The sequence below is a fragment of the Homalodisca vitripennis genome, chromosome 5 (assembly GCF_021130785.1).
Source record: "Homalodisca vitripennis isolate AUS2020 chromosome 5, UT_GWSS_2.1, whole genome shotgun sequence".
NCBI classification, from domain to species: domain Eukaryota; kingdom Metazoa; phylum Arthropoda; class Insecta; order Hemiptera; family Cicadellidae; genus Homalodisca; species Homalodisca vitripennis.
This window is the reverse complement of record NC_060211.1, coordinates 181,771,886-181,795,755: the sequence shown is the minus strand read 5'-3', so window position 1 is coordinate 181,795,755 and position 23,870 is coordinate 181,771,886. Positions and strand designations below refer to the sequence as shown.

Genomic DNA, 23,870 nt, shown 5'->3' with positions numbered 1-23,870 from the left:
CACCAAACACGTTCACAATACACGCCTGTCAGTTTGCTATATCATGTCTGAACAAACCGTCGATCGATCGTGCCGTGCGCCTGGTGACAGTGATGGCTTGTAAACAGCGAACAGCTGATCAGCTGGAGCAAGGCGGGCGGATCGAAGGTCAGTATGATAAGGCGCTTGTTCGGCGCATGCGCACTGGCCAGGTATATAAGCTCCTGCACTCGCGCGTCTCCCAGTGCACGTGCGAACATGGTGTGGGGGCGGTGTTTCTGGAGGACACAATAGTGGTCGACATTGTATTCACTGTGTATTTATTACTGTGTAGTTTATAAGCGGTTAGTTTTCATAGGTTAATTTGTTACACACCGTTTACTAAGGCTTCGTATTTTTCACAAGATGAGGTGAGTTCTGTTTTGGTTCTAAGCTTTGTACTCTTTGTGTTTTTTGTTCTGGATCCACCATTGTTACAACTTGTATTCTGCTAGCAACAGTGCAGATTTCGGAATTTAAATATACCACCTACTATACAAGCTGCGTTTTGTTGGTTAAGTTTAACGTATCTTTTTGTTTTATATGAATCAGTTACTTCATAATTACGCCTGATACATATTCAAAATGTATTCATAAGCTTGATCGTTTTAGAAGCAGTGATCGAAACTTCTAGTTTAAAAATCTTTCCACGTGTTAAACAAACTGCTCGTATAAAAATGCTTTTTAATCGACGATTTTTAAATTATCAATTTGCATAAAAATAAAGTAATGTACACAATAAGGCATTCGTTCTTAAATATTCCTGAATAGATAACCATGTAACTCATAATGATCACAGTTAAATAAATCTTTTCAATTTCTGCAACTACTAGAGAACTAATAAATTATCTAGACTTTGGCAGTTTTTAACATTTTGTAATCACTGAACATTTTGAATTTTTACCTCTAAAATTGTACTTTTTATTGCACTTACATTTATACAGTTATAATTTAATTTATCTTGCAATTTGTACAATTTTAATATTGATACCTGTTTATATTGTAACTATTATTATTGGTTTAAATTATATTACATAGTCTATGCAGTGCGTTGGATAACTAGGGAGATTATATAAGTTAAGTTTTAGTAGCCAGAAATGGCAGCCAGAATTACATATGCAGCATTAATATTTTCTCAGGTTTTAAATTTGAAGTTTTTGGACTTTTATGTTAATTCAGGTGCCGATATCACGTTACACAATTTACACAAGTTTTAAAAGTAAATACCCTTCATTAAATTTATAAACAAAAATTGCTATAAAATAATGTTATAGTTTACGTTGTACCTAATAACACTAAAATATCCATCTATTAAAAATAACAGACATTCACAATGTTCATTAACTACAGACTGTACTGGAACTTGAAACAATAAACCATATTTTCTCCCTTACTTCGGATCATTGGAATATTTCTCATACTCGAAGTACAGCTCATTCAGATGTCTTTGGGAATTTGTAAATATGCAGTGTTTTATTGGTAAGCGATACAATATAAGTATAAAGCGTTGAAACAACTTTTAATTTAACAGTAATAACATTTAGAGGATACTAGTAACATCTAAGACATAAAGATAGCCTTGACTACTTTTAAAACGAGACTTTCCCAAAACTCGTCGACCAAAAATAAGTGGAAAACTGTTTGTAATTTAACACTATTCTTACGAATCTACTGTAAATTGTGACACACAATAATATAAAACGGTTTTATCTTTTTGAAGTAATTTGTATTGTGTCCATTTGAGATGGTTATATTAATGGCAAACTTTGATGTGAAATAGATAGTACTGTTTGCATCACATGAATTTACGCTACAAATAAATCAGTACTATTATATGTCAAACAGATATTGTCTGTCTTTGCTGACGGACATTCATATGAATCAGTCATCATTCATTTGAACGTAAATTATATTTCATAATTTCATTGTGAAACTCTAATCCATGTTTTTATAGAATTTTCTTAATTAAGTATATACGAATGCACAATCATTATTTAGCCTCAACTCTAGTTTAATAATTTCTAAATTATTCAGATATATGGGATTCTTTTAAAGGGATATTTATTTACCACGATCAAATTACAATTCTGTATTACCTTAGTTTTAGTTTCAGGCTAACAATAATATAACCTCTTCTTGCTTGCTTAAAAGATACGAATAGTTTGGTGACATTGAATAAAAATAAATAATAGGCAATTTTTAAACTTTATTTCACATTGTAATTTTCAGGGATTTTTAAATTTCGACACCGTTATTTGAATTGGTTTAATGGCTAACATATCAGTAATGGGTTTTTCTTATCTACATTTTAAGGACTTTATGGATGTTGTAAACCTGTCGTGATCGCCATTAAAGTATCTTAAGACACTTATCTAAAGACTGCCACGAATGCAGTAACCCAATTTGCAATCCAGAGCTATTAATACTATCAGATAACCGAGTATTATTGGTTCCGGATTAACCGATTGCGAGGAATTAATTACCTGCACCTGATTATTCGATGATCGCCGGCACTCTAATGATGATCTGTGATCTCAAGGTCAAACGCCGCGCTGATCAAATAGAGATCCGACCTTGGCGACAGTTGTCTACGATAGAACGTTAGTTTTCTCCTCGGGTTTCTCTAGCGAAAACGTAGGCGAATCGCGAAGAACAGAGTTCAAAACGGGTTTGCCGTGCATGCATGACGTAACGCTTCTGTAATATTACGGCAAAAGTGTCAAGAAGGCGGAATTTATTATAAAGGTCTAGCCTCGTTCCGCGGAAACTTGGCAAGGCGTGAAGAAACTGTGCCAAGAAAACGGACACTTGACTTGTACAGAATATTGTATGCTAAAATATCTAAGTATAGAAATGGTAATGAGGTTAAAGCTGTTGACACAAAAGTTAGTATGAAGAATTATCGCCCTGATTGATGTAATATAAAATCGAAGATAAATACGCAGATAAATAAATCCTAAAAATCCTTTAATATTGATTAATAACCATATCTAAGCAAATACATATCAGGACTCCCATCTTATCGTTTCAATTAGTTGAATCCCTTTGTCTATTATCCATCCTGATTTGGGGGGGGGAGTGGAATCTTTTATGTCAGTATATGCATGGATTATTGAGTCAGAATGTTACATAGCTACTATTCTTATAATATGTGACTGAAGTAAGTTAGTGAATGTTGGTGAAGTAACAACTGACACTAAGTAAAGATATTTTACAGTTTGTTAAAAAAACATTACTTTTCGAGGATTGGGAACTAGCCGCTTCTTCAAGTGTCATAGAAATCAAAAAGGCGTACAGTTAAACAAAGACACAAAACTAAAAACTGAACAAGTTATGGCGACGAACTCGCCAAAATATAACTGAAAGAAAATATTGTACAACGAAAAGGTTTTCATAATTTGTTATAGTTCCCTAGTCGAGATATTCGTTTTGGTTTATTTAGTTTTTAATTTGCTGTGCTTGTATAACCGTCTGCCTGAATGTTTCTATGGCACCTGATGAAGATGATAGAACACAATAATCGAAACGTTGTGTTTTATTGTTGTAACAACGATGGTAAATGTCCCAAATCCCGTCACTCTTTCAAATCACACAACGCCATTAACAATGAAAAAAAATAACTTTAATATTTATTAAGTTATTTTAAGGTTCATGTATTTGTACCTCCTGATTCGGAGGAGGTACTTGCCAACTAGGAATATGAAAGATTAAATTGATTACAAGGGTTAGTTAAAAATCAAAGTCTGTACCAAAAGGTAAAACTAGACGTTTTTTGGCAGATATATTGGATTATCTTAGCGGTCGATAACTGGTGTCCTTGCCTACTATATAAGCTTGGTTGAAGACTCACGGCTGGTTTCGCAGTTGTTGATGGAAAGTGTATTGGGGTATGAATATTTCATAAGCCACTCGGTTGGTCGCTTTGAGCAGTGTCTTTCACTCCACTAGCCAGCTGAGAGCTAAGCGTGTGGTTTTTATCAATACAGATTTTATGCTTCGCTTAATAACAACAATACAGCTTCACAAGTTTATCGCCTTCTCGACTTTGGAATCTGATCTGAACACACCCAAAATAACATGGAATAACACATACATTTAACGTGGCTTTTCTTGGAAGGGTTGGATGTTGGGTTCAACTCTAGCTCTTTCCAATTGTGCACCTGATGAGACAATAAGAATTCATCTTCACCTAGATTACACTAAGTTCATGCTGAGCTTCGTCGTTGACATTTTCGGATCTTTTTTGTCAAACATGAGTCCAGATTCCAGGAGTCAAGTCTGTGACAGCGTCAGATTCCAGATGCTGCACTAAGAGGAATGTGAACTGGAATTAAACTCAACATTAATTATTACCCTATGTAGAGATAGTAAAATAATATAATTGATTCAGTAAGTAAGTAATAAGGAAATATTTAAGTACGTATGGCATATCTCGATACATTGATTACTATCGCACTAATGTTGGGTTCAGTGCAGCCTTTATTTTTAATAGTTGGATTTTTGTGTTTTTAGTGGGTTATAAGGGCGAAATATATGGGTAGTTCTACAATTCTATCTTAAACGTGATTTTCCACTGTCTGTTATATTGTCGAAATCGAATTTTTGTTGTGATAAGCATTCAACGTTTTCTAAAAACTCAAAAATATTTGTATATTTATCAACACGAATAGTCAACTTTTGCATTTTTGAAGCAGCTATTTCAACCGTAGTTGTAAATGAGGGCATCTGCGTAGAAATACGTTCACTGGATCACATTTAACAATATAACTAAAGATTTTCCACTTTGTGTAATAATGTGTCACAATTATTTATAAGTTATTTTATTCTATAAATCTATATATATAAAAATGAATGTTTGTATGTTTGTCCTTTATGGAATCGTGAACTATTGGACCGATCATGATGAAAATTTGTACGTATATGTATTTTTCCACGGAGAAGGTTTATAAGCTATGCCCATCCCTTTCCCGATTCAGGATTCCGCCCCACTGGTTACAGAAATACCCATAAGAAATGCATTGCAGCAAACATATGTTAACGTCTTTTCAAATTTTTAATCAGCTGTTCTTTGTAAACATATATTACACTTATAGTTTTAAAGCATAGAGTAAGCTTAAGAGAAACGACAAATTTTGTTTAAACTGTTTTTGCAATCACTGTTAAACATAGACTTTACTATCCAGATAATACAATTCAAATTTGACGTAAAAATTCACCTTTAACTGCAATATTTATTTAATATAAACCATGCTCATGCTTGATCAGAAGAGTAATGCAGATATCATAATTACTATCTTACGTTGGCTACAAATATAAAGAATGTTATAAAATCAACCTTAGTTGTTTTTTTTGACAGAAGTATGGTTCTCAAAACTCCGTGTGTACATATTCTCTCGATCGAGACAACAAAGCAAGCTCAATCGTGGCATCGGAGATATAACTAATTTAATCTAAAATTTATTATAGTAAAAAAAAAATTTACTAAGTAATATAAGGACTTCGGTTCTTAAGATTTGCGTGCGAAGCCGTGGGTAACAGCTAGATAGAGGCAGGAATATGGTACATACCTTCATAATACGCCCAAGAGGCTCACGATGGAACGACTATCAATTATCTCAGCAATGTTTAGAATGTGATAGAAAAAGAATAAGTGAATATAGTGTACTGTTTTCAACGGGAAATTGCGTGCGAAGCCGCGGGCAACTTTTGCAAAAAATTATTGAAATGCGCAGCAAAGCGCGCCGGGCCCGCTAGTTACTTTATAAAATGTTACGTCCCATGATGTGAAGAGCTTGAACGTATAAATTAGTCACTCCTCGATGAAACCTAATGGAGTAAAGGCAATCAATTCTAAGCTAGAAAATATTTTAATCTATTAAATATTATTATGGAGGATTAAATATGTTAAATCCATACTCTCATTTCCCTGAATACCGAAAATGTAGAAGATTTGTGTATTACTCCACGAAAAATTACAGATTTTTAAAGTAGAAAATTTGGGCAATTTTGTAATTAAATCCAAGTAAAAACAGCTGTTCAATTGCTACAGTATGTTATAACACACAATAACATAACATACTAACAGCATGTTCTTTTACAACAAATAAAATATAATTTCGTTAAGAGTTAAATATTAAAAATTATATAATTCTCTTAAATTTTACTTAATAATACAAATTCAATTTTCTTTACTCATATTTGAATAAAACTGTCACTGCCTGAAGTATGTCGCATGAACATACTTTAAAAATTTAACATTTTTATCTTCAGACGTTTTTATTTGCAACTGGTTACAAGAATTGTCAAAAACTTCTCAGTTTCAATGCCCTTAATTTCACTCGTAGTGATAAAAATTTATGTTTTCTATCTTAAAGGGATTTGAATTTATCACATTACCTAATTTCCAAGTCAAAATTTGAGTGCAACATCCTCATTAATGTTATGGTCCAATAATAAGTAGTATCATATGTGGTTCCAAACCATGGACATGTTTGTCTAGTTATATTTTATGTCATTATTCCCATACTATTATTATCACCCATACTAACAAGTTCAATAGAAATACTATTACACTTTTAATTGCACGTTTTCTGTTAAAAGTTTGTTAAGGTTATGTACTCTATAATTATAGCGCGCCAGTCATCTGAGACATTTAACGTATTAAATAAAAGAAAAACTACAAAATTTGAATCACTAGTAGTGGAGAGCTTTGAATGAAGAAGCATTGCATACCTGTATTGCGTTTGCAAATTATATGTCCCTTAAAACACCATAGGAAAGCAAATCAAATTCCTCAACCCGCCTGATAAGACATTAAATCACTATTCTCAATTATAATGCGAGAGTGTGTTAGAAAAATGTGCAAACTACAGTTAAGGTCCAGACTGATAATCATTCACAAATTTACGTGAAATTTCTATCGATACAAACAATTTTATTCGTAAGAATAACCAACACTAATTGAAGAAAACTGCATTTATTATGTATATTTTACCTAACCTCAAACTAAACGTATCATAGCTATAAGTTATTATAAAGTAGATTAAATTGTGCTGCGAATTTTAGAACCACTATTTTCAAACTTAAAAGTCCATAATTTGGTGTTTGATGAAAAATTGCAACTACTAACGGGACTAAGCATTTTTTCTGTTTCCTTTGTTAAATTGTCTTCTATTTAGTCAGCTGGCAACCATACCACCGAAATACTATTCGCACAAAGACTTTGAGGTTATGTCAGATCACTCGCGCTATCTGGAGACAGGTATTGGTAAACAAGTACGTTCTCGCGCGTGAGATACTGTGTGAGTGATAACTTATTGGTCTTTGTTTTGTTGTTTTGTCCACCTCTATGTCGAGGCATTAATCGTTCTGCGGAATTGTTTACGCAACATTGCAATGATAGAGAATAGAGCTATTGTTCTGTATTACGTAATTTAGATTGTGGATTCTGGACAGTCTGAATTAATCAAGCAGGCGGATCTTTGTTGATTCATTGATTGGAACAAATAAAGGGCTTATTAAAGTTTATGGTGTTTTCTAGATTGGATTGTCTGGTCTATTAATCATTTTATCGGACGTGATATCTTAATGTATGTCTATTGGAATGTATTTTACAATTAATTGTTATAATTTTCGTTGAAAATCCTCTCTATTTGTAGTATTAATAGTCGGTATGTTCAACATTAAAAATATTCATAAAATATAATAATGGGGTTTCTATCTATATGAACTGTTATTTTAGTGTTTAAAAACTATGAAAACAGCCGGAGTAACATACATGCGAAATTCATTATTATTTTCTCTCGAATTATAAGTATACACGGTTCATCTTGTTGTGGACTGTTTCTAAAATTTTCATTTCAATAATAATTTTTAAATTTTTGTTAATTTTTAGTAATATTATGGATACAACCCCTATTTTAAAATGCTTTCTTAAGCCCATTGTAGCTCTTTTGGCAACATTTCGCCATCAGTTTGTCAATAATCATCGGGAATTTTCTGATAATATTTTTTCACGCCTTTTAGTGTACTTTTAAAGTATAAAAAGCTAAATACTGGAGAGAAAATTTAGTGGTACATATATTTTCATACTTGTTTTTCATTTAATTCTCTTACAATCATCACTATTCCTTAAATGCCTAATTTGAGCTCAAAAGTGAGATGTAACTCGTTAATTGTTAATAAGTGCGATGGTAGGAAAACACTAAACTATGCCTCATTATAAAGGGACATTATAAAGGGTTAGACAGAAATAGTGTGGACTGAATTATGTTACTTTTATTTAAATCATACATAAAAAGTTTTAGCAGGATACACGTTTTCAGATTCTGTACTAATGTTGATAAAACAGTTTAGGAATTGGTTTTGAAATTCCTCTAGGGGTAGCAGCTTAACCACTTCTTGCATTTTCATAATATATGACAAGGTTTTATTTGCGCTCACAAAAGTTGCAACAAATAAGTGAAGGAGTTGTTGTAGGGTGAATAATTAAGACATACTGTGAAGAAAGTCAGTGAAAATTAGTGCGAGATTGTGGTACTTCCGGTGCGTTCCGGATGTGTTTATCAGAGCGTTGATAATAAACATTACGACTTGTAAATCACTAGAAGCATTTGAAGTTTTAAATTCGTGATTTAACTATGATAGCCTATCATGACACTCTCACTCACTACTATTACTGCGTAGGTGGGCTGTAGTAATATTTATCGGTGCAGTTAATTACTGACCTCAGACGCGCTTTATAGTACAAGTCGGGAATACGTCTCACTACTGTACAGTAAAAGTCAGTCGGGAATTCGTTTCACTACTGTACAGTAAAAGTCAGTCGGGAATTCGTTTCACTACTGTACAGTAAAAGTCAGTCGGGAATTCGTTTGACTACTGTACAGTAAAAGTCAGTCGGGAATACGTTTCACTACTGTACAGTAAAAGTCAGTCGGGAATTCGTTTGACTACTGTACAGTAAAAGTCAGTCGGCAATTCGTTCGACTACTGTACAGTAAAAGTCAGTCGGGAATTCGTTTGACTACTGTACAGTAAAAGTCAGTCGGGAATACGTTTCACTACTGTACAGTAAAAGTCAGTCGGGAATTCGTTTGACTACTGTACAGTAAAAGTCAGTCGGGAATTCGTTTGACTACTGTACAGTAAAAGTCAGTCGGCAATTCGTTTGACTACTGTACAGTAAAAGTCAGTCGGGAATTCGTTTGACTACTGTACAGTAAAAGTCAAATGTAATATTGATATATCCGCCATTGTTGGACCATGTATTGCTATACCATGTGCCTTCACAAATGAAATTAATAAAATACTAAACAAAACAAATCAAGTTTAAGTACATTTTGTTAAATATCATAATGAGAATTGTAAAACGATGGGGAACATGCAGTTTGCAATTCCGGATGCACGTACAACTGCGCTTATTGTTGGGTTCTTACCAGAAAGCGTGTTTTAGCCGAGTTAGTAAAACTGTAGTAACAAAGAAATCTGGTTGCTTTAACAAATACCACCCTCTTGCTACTAATCGTGTGAGAGCAGAAACATTTGCGCCCTGTGACGAATTTCGTTAAGAAATCATCGCGAGGATTTTTGCGTGATTTGATACACAATTTACTAGTGCAGAATTTCTTGGTTTAATCTGAATGCTGAGTTAAGCTTCAGTTCACCTTCCTCTTAGTACAGCGTCTGGACTCTCAACTGGAATTAATAGTGGAAAAGGAAGATGATCTGGAGCAAAACTCAGCATTCACATTGAATCCACCCTTCGCACCATTTCTGGTACATAATACTACAATAATAAAGAATTTGGTTTTTAATTTAGTATAAATTTAACGAGCATTATTTTAAATTAGTAGAACAAATTTCACCTACTTTATTTCAAATTGTAATCAAGTTCAAATTTCAACTTTGTTAAGCTTACTTATCAGTGAATGGCATATTTGACAGCCATTCACGTCTTCATCACATGTACGGCCGAAAACTGACTGATCAACTAAAGAAATAACATCTGATAAAACACGATTATAGTTTCTTATCATTTCTCCCAAACTGGTTCAAATAGGTTCAGTAGTTGTTGGAGAAGCGTGTCCATACCGGTAGAAGGTGGCTGAATGTACAACTGAACGTACAACAATTGAACGTTAAACAACTTAATGTACAACTGAACGTACAACTGAATGTACAACAATTGAATGTTTAACAACTGAATTTACAACTGAACGTACAACTGAATGTACAACAATTGAACGTTTAACAACTGAACGTACAACAACTGAACGTACAACAACTGAACGTACAACAACTGAATGTACAACAATTGAACGTTTAACAACTGAACGTACAACAACTGAACGTACAACAACTGAACGTACAACAACTGAACGTACAACAACTGAACGTACAACAACTGAACGTACAACTGAATGTACAACAATTGAACGTACAAAAACTGAACGTACAACAACTGAATGTATAACAACTGAACATACAACTGAATGTACAACAATTGAACGTTTAACAACTGAATGTACAAAAACTGAACGTACAACAACTGTACGTTTAACACCTGAACGTACAAACACTTAACGTACAACAACTGAACGTACAAAAACTGAATGTACAACAATTGAACGTACAACGACTGTACGTTTAACAAATGAACGTACAACAACTGAACATACAACTGAATGTACAACAATTGAACGTACAACAACTGAACGTTTAACAACTGAAGGTACAAAAACTGAACGTACAACAACTTAACGTACAACTGAACGTACAGCAACTTAACGTACAACTGAACGTACAACAATTGAACGTTTAGATGAAATAAAAACAGATTGAAACATAACTAACTGGAGATATCGTGCGAACAGATAGACAGACAGACAGAAGAGAAATTTTGCTAGTCCCGTGAGTGATAAACTTCTCTAACGCTCAGCCAAGTCTAATCAATGGTAGGAAAAACACCATCAACGAATTAGGATTTTGTCTATGCTTATACAGAACTGAGCTTCATGCTACATTTCATGTCTGCAGCTCACTTCATTCTCGAGCTATGGGCTTTGCTAACGCTCAGACAAATTTCATGGTAATCAATTTTCCATCAACGAACTAAATGTAGCCTACATATAGAAATGTAGTTTGGTGTAACTTGCCAGGAAATAAATTTTGCATGCCCCCTGAATGATAAACTTTGCTAACGCTCAGCTAATTATTCCGTCCCTAATAAAGGGAAACAATAATAACTTTATGTTATTAACTCCACATTACAGGGTTATCTTTATATTTGTATAATGAATGGTCAACTAAAACTCTTTTTTAATTATTTTATTTCCAGACACGTGTTTCGGTATTCAATCATCATCAATGTGTATTTAGAGGTTAATGTACACACTGATGGTGGTTGAATACCGAAACACGTGTCTGGAAATAAAATAATGTAAAAAATGGTTTTAGTTGACCATTCATTATACTCATATTTTTTTTGGTGCTGCTTTAACTTAATTAATTTCCCTAAGTACTTTAATATTCAACATATACCTCGGGTTTTAAAATTTGTGTGAAAACGAACACAAATACAATAATTAATTATCATTATGAAACAAGACGACATGTTTTAGACTATTTGGAAACGAATGAAAAGATTTAATGTAGAAATCCACAATTACAGTAAGATGTTCACGTAAATTAAGGCTGAATTGTGCTACCAACAATATTTGCATCATTCTAAAAAAACAATATTAAAAGTGGCTACCTGATATTTTAAATTTAACTTTATTCAACTTATTGGATATTCATGTAGGATAGTAATTAAATACCCCATTACTTTCCCATTACTTCGTTTGTAATGTCAGTAAGATCCAAGGTAATGAGGGATGTTTATTATATTATTTACACCGAAGTGGAAGAACCTTGTCGCAAATAAACGTGATGTTGTTATCTGCAGCGTGTTTATCTCGAATGACTCATTGTTTACTTCGGTAATGTGCGACGAACATAACTGTTAAGTTGCTTTTCATACCTTTAATAAAACAAATGGCTATAAAACCGTAGCGAAAGTGTCACGGTGATAGCTACACACTGGTTTATAGCCTATTGTTGTGTCGGGTTAATCAGGATTGTGTTGTGGTTCAAACAAAATCGCAGCCTCTGAAGATAAAATCGTGAAACCACTTAATTCTGTACTATCTTCCGTAGTTATGAGGAATCATACTAGGTCAAATATATATCGGAGGGAATTTTCGTCCCGAGGTCTTGGTCATCCTGAATGTGGATTCCTGCCAGCGGAACTGTTCATTGCAGCATTTGGTTCCACTTGATTTTGACGACAGCCCTGAATTCTATTTATAGCAGTTGTATTTATAAAGACAAAAATAGGTAAAAGTCTAAATCCAAAGAGTGTACACCGGGTGGTATTATAAAGAACTTAGATTATTGCAAATAAATGTAGGTTACACATTAAAATATTAAATTATCAAATCGTTAACTGTGATTTTTAATATTAATTTGGTTATATAATCAATGAAAGTTTCTCACTTCGACGGAATGTGGATTGACAGCTCACGGATAATCTGTACTGAAGGAAACTGTTAGCCTATTTATAGGCAAGTTGACAAAATATCCTGTGACAGTTCAGTGTCGAGGCAGATATAAGCTGGTTGTATAATGTCTGACAATTTTTGTCCTCAAGGTCCACATCTGGTTTATTGCAGAGTAAAAATACTGAGTTTTCGTGCACGCGCCGTGACCCATTTTCTAGAATTAGAATTAGAATTTAGGGAATGCTTTCGTTTTTCAGTAATTATACTGCAGAAAGCACTCACACCAGTTAAACTTTTTGGATATGACTGATTACCACCTTCAGACTTGACGTCATTGACTTAACGTATCACGTTGAAACACTCAAGTTTCAACGATGGAACACCCAAGTGTTCTTTGTTTAAAGTTTGTTATGCACAATGGAAGGTTTAAAAGGATAACAGGATTTCGGACATTGCCACCGTGATATGTAACAAAAGGTATAACACAGCGTTTCGAGAATTGGAATCTACCCTCTTTGTCAGGTGCGGGTATTAATATATACAAATATAAAGAACAGAAAGAAGACACGTATACATACATACACTTACAACTCTTTGGGGACGTAGCCCCACCTTTCCACCAACAGTAAGAATAATAAAGCTCTTTCTATGCAATTGGAAAAAAATTGAAGTCAATAAAGAAAATGTCGAATTAATAAATACACAAATTTGTTGATTCAGTAAACTTAATACTAGTCTTAAATAGTCTATTGCAATTTTCAAAAGGTTGCAACTGTAGACTCTCCCTAGAATCTACATTTTGGAAACAGCATTGTATTGTATGTCAAAACGTGCCTTGAATACGGGCCGAGGCATTCATTGTCATTCATACGAGACTAGAGGCAGAGATTACTACCGAACTGGGAGACACAGGACGGTGGTTTATGAACACTTCACAGGCAGGGGTTTATTTTTTAAACAAATTGCCTAATGAATTGAGAAATGTATCAAGGCGTTGAAACTCGTTTGAAACGCTGTTTAGCGTTAAATGAATTTTATAATGTTAACGAGTTTCTAACGTATGACTTAGTAACAACACTGACTCCCAAATTCAGTGACAATGGATAAATGCGGAATGAGTGGTCAAAAAGTATGTATAAATGACTCAATGTGGTTTTTACGTATGTCCACATTTTAGCATGTTTTGTTTCCGCAATAAATAATGGACTATTGACTAGTAGTTTATCCATTGTTATTAAAGCACAATACCTATTTTACAAAAAGTTTTATTAGATTGTAAATATTATTTACAGTTTGTGAATCAAGCATTTAGTTTTCATGAAAAACAGGTAGTTAACCTAAAAATACAACACAGATTCACTCAAGCCGAAACTACGGAGCAGTTCCCTTTTGTTTCGCGCGCATTTATAGGTTATGTACGTTGAGCCAAATCATTTGTTAACATGTAAGTTGTGGCTACGTGCAGACATCCATCTTCGATTCTTTGAACTATGTTTATGCCGATAATACCTGAAAATAGTGGAACTTTGTGGTGTAAACAAAACTTACTACACTACTACTGCAGCTAGGCTATGCGCTGCGGTAAAGACAGAACAGTGTTGCCATATCGTGCTGATAACAACAGGCAAGAGCAGGCTTCGACAAATACCAAACAAACCACAGCAGTATATTTATATTTAGTTCGGTTTATCTACAACTTGATATCATTGGCTCTGTATAAAGTCGGTCAACCTACAATATCTCACGCACCACAACAATGAGATTAACGAAAATACCGTGTCAAGAATGGGATTGATGTTCACAGTATCTTTCGCTTGATGAACAACGAAACAACATTAGTTCCTTTGTATGAAAAACTGAAATTTTAAATTATACAACGAAATAAATAAACGTTTTCCTACATGAAAATGTGTTTTCTTCAGTTAAAAATACGAAGTTATAATCTGCTCGTAATACTGAAATAAATAACGATTTTATCATCTATCTGGTAATTTTGTCACTCATAATAACAATATTGAACTTGGGGTAACACATTTGCGTCCTTATTTTTGACCGTAGAATAATGAGATATACCGTATTTTAAATATTTTATTAATATGCAAAAGCATCGCTTTTTAGTTTTTCTTGTAAAATGTTTACTTTTTTTATTATATCCAAACGATGAAATACAAAATATTTTAATTTTAAGTAACCATTTAAAATGTTGAAGTGAACTAAACTCGGTTGTAGACGTGACTCCCGAAATCTGGAGTCATATTTGTCTAAAAAACAAAATGTCGACGACGAAGAAGCTCAAAATGAACTTCTTACATCGCTTCGACATCAGATACACCTAGATCACAAAATATAGTGTAATCTATGTGAAGAGGTATTCTCATTGATTACACTATACTTGGTGGTCTAGGTTGTCTCTGATGTCGAAGCGATTAACAAGTTAATTTTGAGCTTCTTCTTGATTCCAGACGCTACACTATATAAGAGGAAGGTGAACTGGAGCTTAACTCAACTTTCACATAAAGAATAAGATCTTAAAGGTGTTTGAAGGTTAACGTTGTTCTCATGGAGATAAAATTAAGATGGCCGCCAATTAACTCGGCTCTAAAAAAACACACAGAACAAAACTGCGTAACGGATTTATATATTTGTGTACAATTATGTATATAATAAGTATTCCTTATATGGTTTAAGTTATTGTGCATAGATGATAAAATTCTTGGTGAAAACGATTCTAGTACCATAAACTATTTTGATTTCATTCTAAAACTAGTTCACTGATAGTTACGGACTGAAAATGTGTTTAAGTGTTTGATTTTTATTTTTTAATTTGTTTTTTTTACACTTGTACTAAATAGGTGTACGTTATTTATTATTGTTAGTTCCGTTTTAATAATAAAAGCAACCATTGAAAGTACTACGCAGTATGATGACTTTTGACTAATACTACAACACTGAAATTGTCTTATTGTTGCATAGAGGCTGAAATTATTACACAGGAGTTAAACGAATTATTAAGGATTTAAAATTGTGCCACAAAGATCCCAGCAGCCAGCTGTGACCTGATTGTCAGGCAGGAGTACGCTTCTGCAAATTCTAACTAAAAATAGAAAGAGATTAATTCGAGTAATCCCGCAGAGCAGTGGCAACATTATTGTTGTTATCTTATCGCAAGGTTAATTAATTATTCACTGTCACGTAATCGTGTCGTGGAATATTCCTGGCTGACAGGTGTTCCCTGCGGAATACCGTAATTACCACATAAAACACATAACACACAAAAATTACCTGTTACCACCAGGAAGTTCAAGTTACATTAAATGTGGAGTCGGTTTTCGGATGCAATCGTTCTTTTATTTTTAAAACAAATCCGATCACGCTGCCTTTTAAAATATCATTTTTGAAGGCAAGAAAAATATAATTTGTTCTATTGTTATACGAGGGGTGGTAGGCGTTTTCAGGAAATCTTATTATTATGCCCAATCTTGGAGGTATGACTCTGGTTGGAAATCCAAAATGTGCGTGATAATGAATAAAGTAGGCTAAGGATTGTACATTTTGTTGCCTTTAACAGTGTTTTTTGGCGTCATTTACGGACCCTGTAAGTTTATTTTGTATTATTTTGAAGATATCTTTTTATAGAGCAGATGGGAATTATTTGGTGTATACGCGTGTGTGTACCCCATCACACTCCCAGTTCAGCAAATGGTCCAATACCTGCAGGTCAAACTTGCTTTATTTGTGGTGTTTAAACATGGTTTTTCCTAAGCGTTCCTAATTTTAAATACACTTCTGAAGTAGGCTATGCGTTCTACAGGCGACATATTTTTAAAATGTCACTAAAATATTTAAAATCCAAAGGTTAAAAAATCTCCTAACCTAAAAGTATACATGCAGTTTTTGAGTACGTCCAAAACTCCAAAAAATTCATTTAAATTTTAAAATAAGTCAGTTTTGAGGACAAAATAAAGAGATGTAGGGAAGATTTGATTTTGTAACTCATTATCCGTATGAGGAATAATTGCGTGACACTGACTTTGTCTGATGAAAGAAAGATTTAAGAAGAAATCTTGAATTAGATGGATTTGATAACAGAATTGATTTGACCAGTAGAGTTATTCAATGATAAAGACGTGGAACATAACTTTCGGAAGTTATACTAGTTGTCAGCTTTTGCAGTAAGAATGTTGAAATTCGTGCTGTCTAGCCAAACGATAGTGGTATTCTATTGTCATATCGTCTTTAATGTGTCCCAGCTGTTAATGCCATCAATGTTGTTACAATCAATGAGTTCCATCAACGATGCATCTGGTTCCATCTCACTGGTTACGTCACTTCAAATTAAAGACCGGAAATCGATTGATTGAATTGATCTGAGTATTCAATTTCTTCATTGGCTGAGCTTCAGCGAAACCTGTCACTCGAGAGGCTGGAGAATTTTCAATTCTGTCTGTATTTATGTCCACATTTCGAAAACTATATGCTCTATAGACTTCGAAATTTTTCATGAGACTTCATTACTTTTTATATTGGTCTTTATTGGTTGTAATACTCTTGCGTTGTAATACTCTCAGAAACGCTCCAAACCTTTTGATATATGAACATTGCAATGAAACCAAACTTAATGAACAATGATATGAATGTATGATGCGGTAAGGTATCTCAAGAAATATTTCACCCGCAAACTTTTAATTTTGCATGAAATTTCATTTCTATATTGGTAGGAATGCTTTTTATGATGGTGCATGTCCCAGCCTTGGAATTTGGCTGCGCATAACACATTCCAACATATCTCAAGAATTAAAGAAGCTAAAGATTTAAAATTTTGCAAGCAACTTCAGCGAGGCCCTTTTACTTAATAAAACACTTAATTCATTAACCCCAGTAACTCGTTTTTACCAGTGATAATAAAATGCTTTAAAAGAAAAATACTGATTTTTCGGTTCCAGTTGCGAATTAACGATTAAAACCGATTAAACATGTAAACGCAACAATAGTGCTAATATAGTAAAAACACAAATATCTGCACGGCTTCTGATGTTTAAAACTCTTAAATTTTAAATGTATTTAACAATGAAATTAAATTGAATATAAAATAAAAAGGTTATGATAAAAATATAAGCGTGTTAATTTTGAATTATTGTTTTATATTGTACTTATCTTTTGTTTTTATTTGGTGGTTTTATATAAATCTGTAAAAAAGGTAATAAATAAATAAAAGAGTATGATATTGAGTAAAGGAAGCTGATTTTCATAGTTAAGATAAAGAACGTAGCCAGGAAGAAATTTGGGGGGGGGGGTCCAGACAACTGATATTTTACCGTAGTGGACAGAGAGTATGGCCCCACTTTGTTCCTTAAAAAGTTCTTTGTTGAGAACGATCTTTCAGCAGTACATGTCAGTAATATTGAATTATTTAAATAATAATAATCGTTTACAAAAAAAAATAATTGAGAAAACTTAATATTTGGGGGGAGGGTGAACCTCCCCCAACCCCTTGAACCTCCTCGCTGGCTACGTCCTTTGTATTGATTAATGTTTGTCCAAATCGTGGTTTTGGATAGATTGTGTTTTTAACGCAGAAGGAAGTGTGTAGATTGATAGTTGTTCCAGAATGCTTACTATAAACAAGTTAATCTAACATGTAATTAAAGAATAAAAATTCATTTAATCAAACACCTATTCGCTTTCTGTGTGCTTTATTTACACCGTTTTGTTCGGAATGAAATTCTCTTTATGATTTTGATCTGTTTTTGGTGAACAGAGTTATTGTTGTCCAAAGATGAAAAGGTGTGTTTTTCAGTCAATTTTCTTGCATTTGAACTGTTAAAAAATTTCTTAACTTACAATTCGGGGCCTGTTTTATTTCATTTATCAGGTCAAAAACCTCAAGAAGGAGTGAATTCATCCCTTAATCTACCTTGCAATAATTTCAGGAAGACCTCGTTTTATATGGTGAACTGAAATCCTGGCGAAATATTTCGCTATACGTACCTCGCTAACAAAGCATTTCCGGACCCATGTTTATGGGAACTTTTTCATTATTTCTACATATATAATGAGCTAGCACAGTTTATGCATACCTTCGTGAACTGTATAGCTAATTATTATCGTGGAGTAAATTCAAGGTCGTTTAACTACTTAACATTGTTGATTTCCGGATCCGATTTAGTAATTGCCCCTATTATTTGTGAAATACCTTTACAATGCTGGTCAGCATTTACTAGCTTTCATGTTCTGTAGGTGCCCTCTTTAAATAACTCTATGTGTATATGGGAACCTCTCAGATGGTCAAACAGATTGTGTTCATTTATATCTTGAGAATAGGTTAGAAAAGAGTTGTTAATCTGGCAGTCTTGTGTGTCTTTAACATTGTAACACAAAACACGCATTGTTTGGAAGTAGACTTGCCCATCTAAAGCTATTGTCAGAAGTAAATGGAAAAATAATTCGAGTTGTAAACAAATTACCTATAGTTTTTCATAATAAAAAAGTTTTACTTATCCTATCAAAACATTTCATATATTAAAAGTTTTGCTACCTATTTTTATTACAGTTTGACAATTCCTGATACTTGAGAGATAGGCTTTTAATTCATAGATAGCTTACCATCCATGTAAAATATCAATTTAGACCTACATAGGGTCAAATCGTTACCTCAGTTAGCTATATAACACTTAGGGAATAAAAACCAGAAGCTCCAAAACAGATCATTGTGGGACACCTGATTGAATTAAGAAATAAATTTGGACAAGATTAATGTAAATGGCCACTATTCAATCGTTTTAACCTAGGAGATGTGAGAGAAAAGCTAAAACAAAATCATGAACTCGATAACCTATTGAATTCATTTATTTATGAGCTATTTAGAAATTATAGTGTCAAAAAAAATTCCATACAGTGATTAAACTTGGATTATAGCCCACTTTCCTAATGTTTAAATTTATGTAAATGTTCTTATGTGATATATGATGCTGGATACTTAGAATATAATCAATGGCAGTGACTTAAATGTTGTGCCTTTAAATATAACTGTTGAAATTTAATCTGTCAGCATCAATGTGTAATTGGTTCTAGAAGTAGCTTTTCTTGGATGGATTATCGCCTAGGAAAATATTGCCAACTAAAATATATAATAAAATGCTGATGACATACCTAATCCACAACCTCCCACTAAACTACATCGAGACATCATAATCAGTGGTCACAGCAGGGCTGGCACTAGCTATTTACAATTACATTACAATTTTTTATCACCCCCCCCCCCTCAAATGTTGTAGGATGAAGTTTAATTATTATAGACCTTTAAATAATCACAAGTGAGAGCAAAAGTTATAATCAATATCCAGAACAGGCTAGGTTTCTTGTAACTTCTGTGCTGTGTATGTATGCAACGACAAACATGCTCTCTTTATTTGAATTTCATTGTTAATGATTAAAAAAGATAAGTGGATTATGGACATTCACAATTTGTATGTGATCTAATAACTGAAAAACAATTTATCGAAAACTTGTGTCTCCTCTCTTCTTCAAGTATAAAATCTTATAACATAGGATTAAATGTGCAAAAAGACAAAAAATTTAAAACAAGTTGATTGTACTATTCTAAAAATTATCATATGGACTGGGATGAAGCCAACACGTCACACCAAAAGAACATTTTCTTGAAGTGATTAGAGTGCTCGAAGTGGTGCACTCTACTCTACGATATCACTTCACATATTGCAGTGGTGTAACTAGAGCAGGGGATGGGGGTGATAGAACCACCTCCCCCACCCTCAAAAGGCTGAAACAGTTTTTAAATATGTACGACAGTAATCCAACTATTGTGAAATTAAAAAAAAACTCAATCTACTTGCATATTCAAACCACAAGATTCATTTTAAATTTCATTTTTATAGAAAAGTGTGCCATTTATGACAATAAGACTTAAAATTGTCCTAATATTAAGTAAAATTGACTTTCATTATAGTAAATTTATAAAAAATTTGCTTCCTAAATGAGAGTTGTCGAGTTTGATTCACAATACGTTAAATCTACATATGCAAAGGGTTCGGACCATTTTCTCTTAAAAGTATTTGTCTGTGAAATAAAATGGGTTGTGTAGAAAATCTGTATAAAACATAACAAGTTTTCAGACTGACATTTTATACGATGCTACTCAAGTTAATGGAAAGATCGACTATTTGATGAAAAATGAGTTGATAATTACACTAATTTTAATTAATGTTGCCAATGGATCATATACATGATTGGCAGCTGTTGGCCTTACTTATCACTAGCCATAGGATATCCCAGCACCTATCAATATGATGATGAATCATCCTCTGATAACAGTGAGACTGATTTATCATGTACTTCACCGATAACAGTATAACAGTATACACCTAATGGGTCCTGTATATCTTCATTAGGACCTCTATCAAGTAATGGAAAATGCATTTTAACACATACTTGCAACCAATTACTTTACACCTTGACATAAATAGTGCATTTTACGAGAAGTTCAAGATGGAAAAAGTTCAGCATTTTCCGTAGTCACACATCTCAATGAATGGTTTATTTCTTTTAAATTTTTAACATGTGCGTATAAAAGAACTATTAAGAAAAAGATTTAATGTACATCCAATGTAGGTACTCATATTTCTAATTATATACCAAGAATATATGAAGAAGTTAATTAACAATATTTTATAAGATCAGTAAGTCATTACAAGAAGTTGGATTAATTCTTTTTCAATTCTCTAACAACTTTTGGTTACAACCCTTTAGATATCGTTTCTAAAAACATAAAAAAGAAAAGTCTTTTATCATTTCAACAGACCCAAAAAAGATTGAATATAGGGATTTAAATTGTTATAGTATGTAAATGTTAGATGGTGGGTAGTAATGACATGTTTTATTTTTAATCTTAAGAAAGATTTTGTACATATATGTAATTTTATGAACGTATCTTTCAGTAAAATAATATAGTTTCTTTAAGTCGCTAAATTTTACACTTTAAATGTCTGTTATACCTTGTGAAGTGATAAAAATTTTTATACTTTTTTCTGTCTTCAGAGACTTAACCTAAGAGCTGTGGCTTTAAAATGAAAACAAATAGCCCAACCAAGAATCAGTTGTACCATCTTAACAGATAAAGCCACCTGGTTTGTACATGTTTGTACAGACAAATCATACTGAAAAATGTTTCTTTTAAAAATTGTCTGTACAGTATGTGTTAGTAAATAGTTTGAAAACATTCTTTGTTAGTTAAATGATTACGTAGGCTTAAAGGGAACTTATAAACAAATTATTTTAAGATACAAAATGTTTATACACAGTTTCATCCCAGTGGTGTATATAGGAAACATTTTGAGGGAGCTATTTTTGGGGGGGACTCACTGAGTCATTTTTTCCTCAGATGTCAGCCATTTTTTAGTGTGTTGTACTTGTACTTAAACATTTTGTGAAAATGTGTTTTTACTGTAAATCTATATGCGTAATACGTTATCTTTTAGGAAAATACGGAAATAATTATGTTATAAAACATCATGCATAAATCATAAAAATGACTACACTAAAATTTGTTTTAAGTGGTGGGACTGTCCCTGGTAAAGTGTGATAATATAAATATTAGAATCTGATGTAGCCAATTTATTCTTCCTTTTATCTAGTTTCAGAAAATAGAATAATTGAATTGCATCCAGGTTCTCTTCAGGAAAAATTATGTATATTGTAAAAACAATAAACAGTTCATGAAAGGCTCAATTTGTTACTATGGTTACGATTATTTTCACAAATTTACAACAAATATAATTCTTACACTAAACGTTCCAAAATATACCAAACTTTAAAGAACTATATGCACTAAAAAAAATTAATTAATTAATAACCAATTTTTATATTTCTGAAAAGTGGTAGGGCGTACTTAAATTTCTTACTACAAAATTACGATTTCTTATTGGTGGGTACGATTATTTCAAAAATTAACAAAAAAATATAATTTTTACACTAAATCTTTCCAAAATATACCATAATTTAGCATAGTTTACCCTATCACAAACTATAAACTGACATAATAAACCATAGCCATGATATATCACTAATTTTCAAAATGGCTAGATGAAGACGATCTTTCTGGCAAGTTTCATGACGTCACTGTAACATCACTGTTGCCAAAAAAAACAAAACAAATTTCACTATTGATATCAGCAATTCTTTCTGTTTGAAATAGTATATAAATAGTGGTAGTAGTGTTGATTTATAATGAACAGGCAAAACACATGCTTGTCAGATTGACATTATAATGTCAATTGTCAGTTCTAGGGTTAAAGACGTGTCACATCTCAATTTTTTATGTTGTAAAAAAATTTTAGTTACTCAGTGAGTTTGCTCATTACACTGGACAACTTATATTTTGAAGAGTTGCTTATTAATATATTTTTGTCTGTATTATTGTTAGTAGTAATTAATAATTTATTTGTATTAAACAATTTTTTTTTGTTTTGAAGTCTCTGTACCTGTACGGTAACGTTCTGATTCTTGTTTGTTTAGTTTTAAGTTTGTGACCCTTAAAATTGTCATCTTTATAGCATTTTTGTTCAAAATTACAATAAGAAAGTTATTTGTACAAAATAATCATTAAATAACAATACAAACATATTCAATCATTACAATTATTGTTATTTAACAATTTTGTTTTTTATTAATAATTTCTATTTAAAAATTGCAATGTTAAATTATAAATTACTCATCCAGTTAATAAGTTTCATTAACTCCATTAACTCTTCATAAAATAACTCTTTTTTTGTAACATCCAGGTATTTACTTTGATTTCTATTGTGCAAAAAAATCGTTCTATAGCTAAATATTAGAAAAACCAATTGGGAATACAATATAAATTTTAGAATGTTTAAATTTAATAGTGTAGTGAATACTGTATAAAAATGAGTTAACGTAAATCAAAATTCCTTCAGTTTACAATTTTATAATAAAAGATAGATTGTAAAATAAACAAAAAAATGCTCTTAAAAACCTCTCAAAAATATTAATGCCATATTGTGTTAACCAACAAACAAATAGTCTGAATTTGTTTTGACATAGATAATCCTGTAATAAACATAAGTATCAGTTTATAGATCTGTTTGTATGTTTTCATATAAAAACATATAAACAGATCAGCTGTATTCAATGGAAATGCAGAACTATTTTATTTGTTTTTACATTATATATTTTATTTCATTTTGTACAATTCTTTATAATTTCTTTGTTGTATCTCTACCAAGATTGAAATATGGTTAGTAATATGGTATTCTATTCTGTAGATATTTTCCT

The 23,870-nt window shown here is 32.5% G+C and overlaps 1 protein-coding gene across 1 annotated transcript in view; it reads left to right on the top strand.

Annotated features, from left to right (window-relative positions):
- The first annotated feature begins 214 nt into the window (after positions 1-214).
- Positions 215-23,870, top strand: part of LOC124363270 (facilitated trehalose transporter Tret1-like) — a 59,587-nt gene continuing 35,931 nt past the window's right edge. The window contains exon 1 of the mRNA XM_046818479.1: positions 215-389. Within this exon, the coding sequence (XP_046674435.1) occupies positions 385-389 (5 nt within the window). The 5' untranslated portion in view covers positions 215-384. The remainder of the gene's footprint in view (positions 390-23,870) is intronic.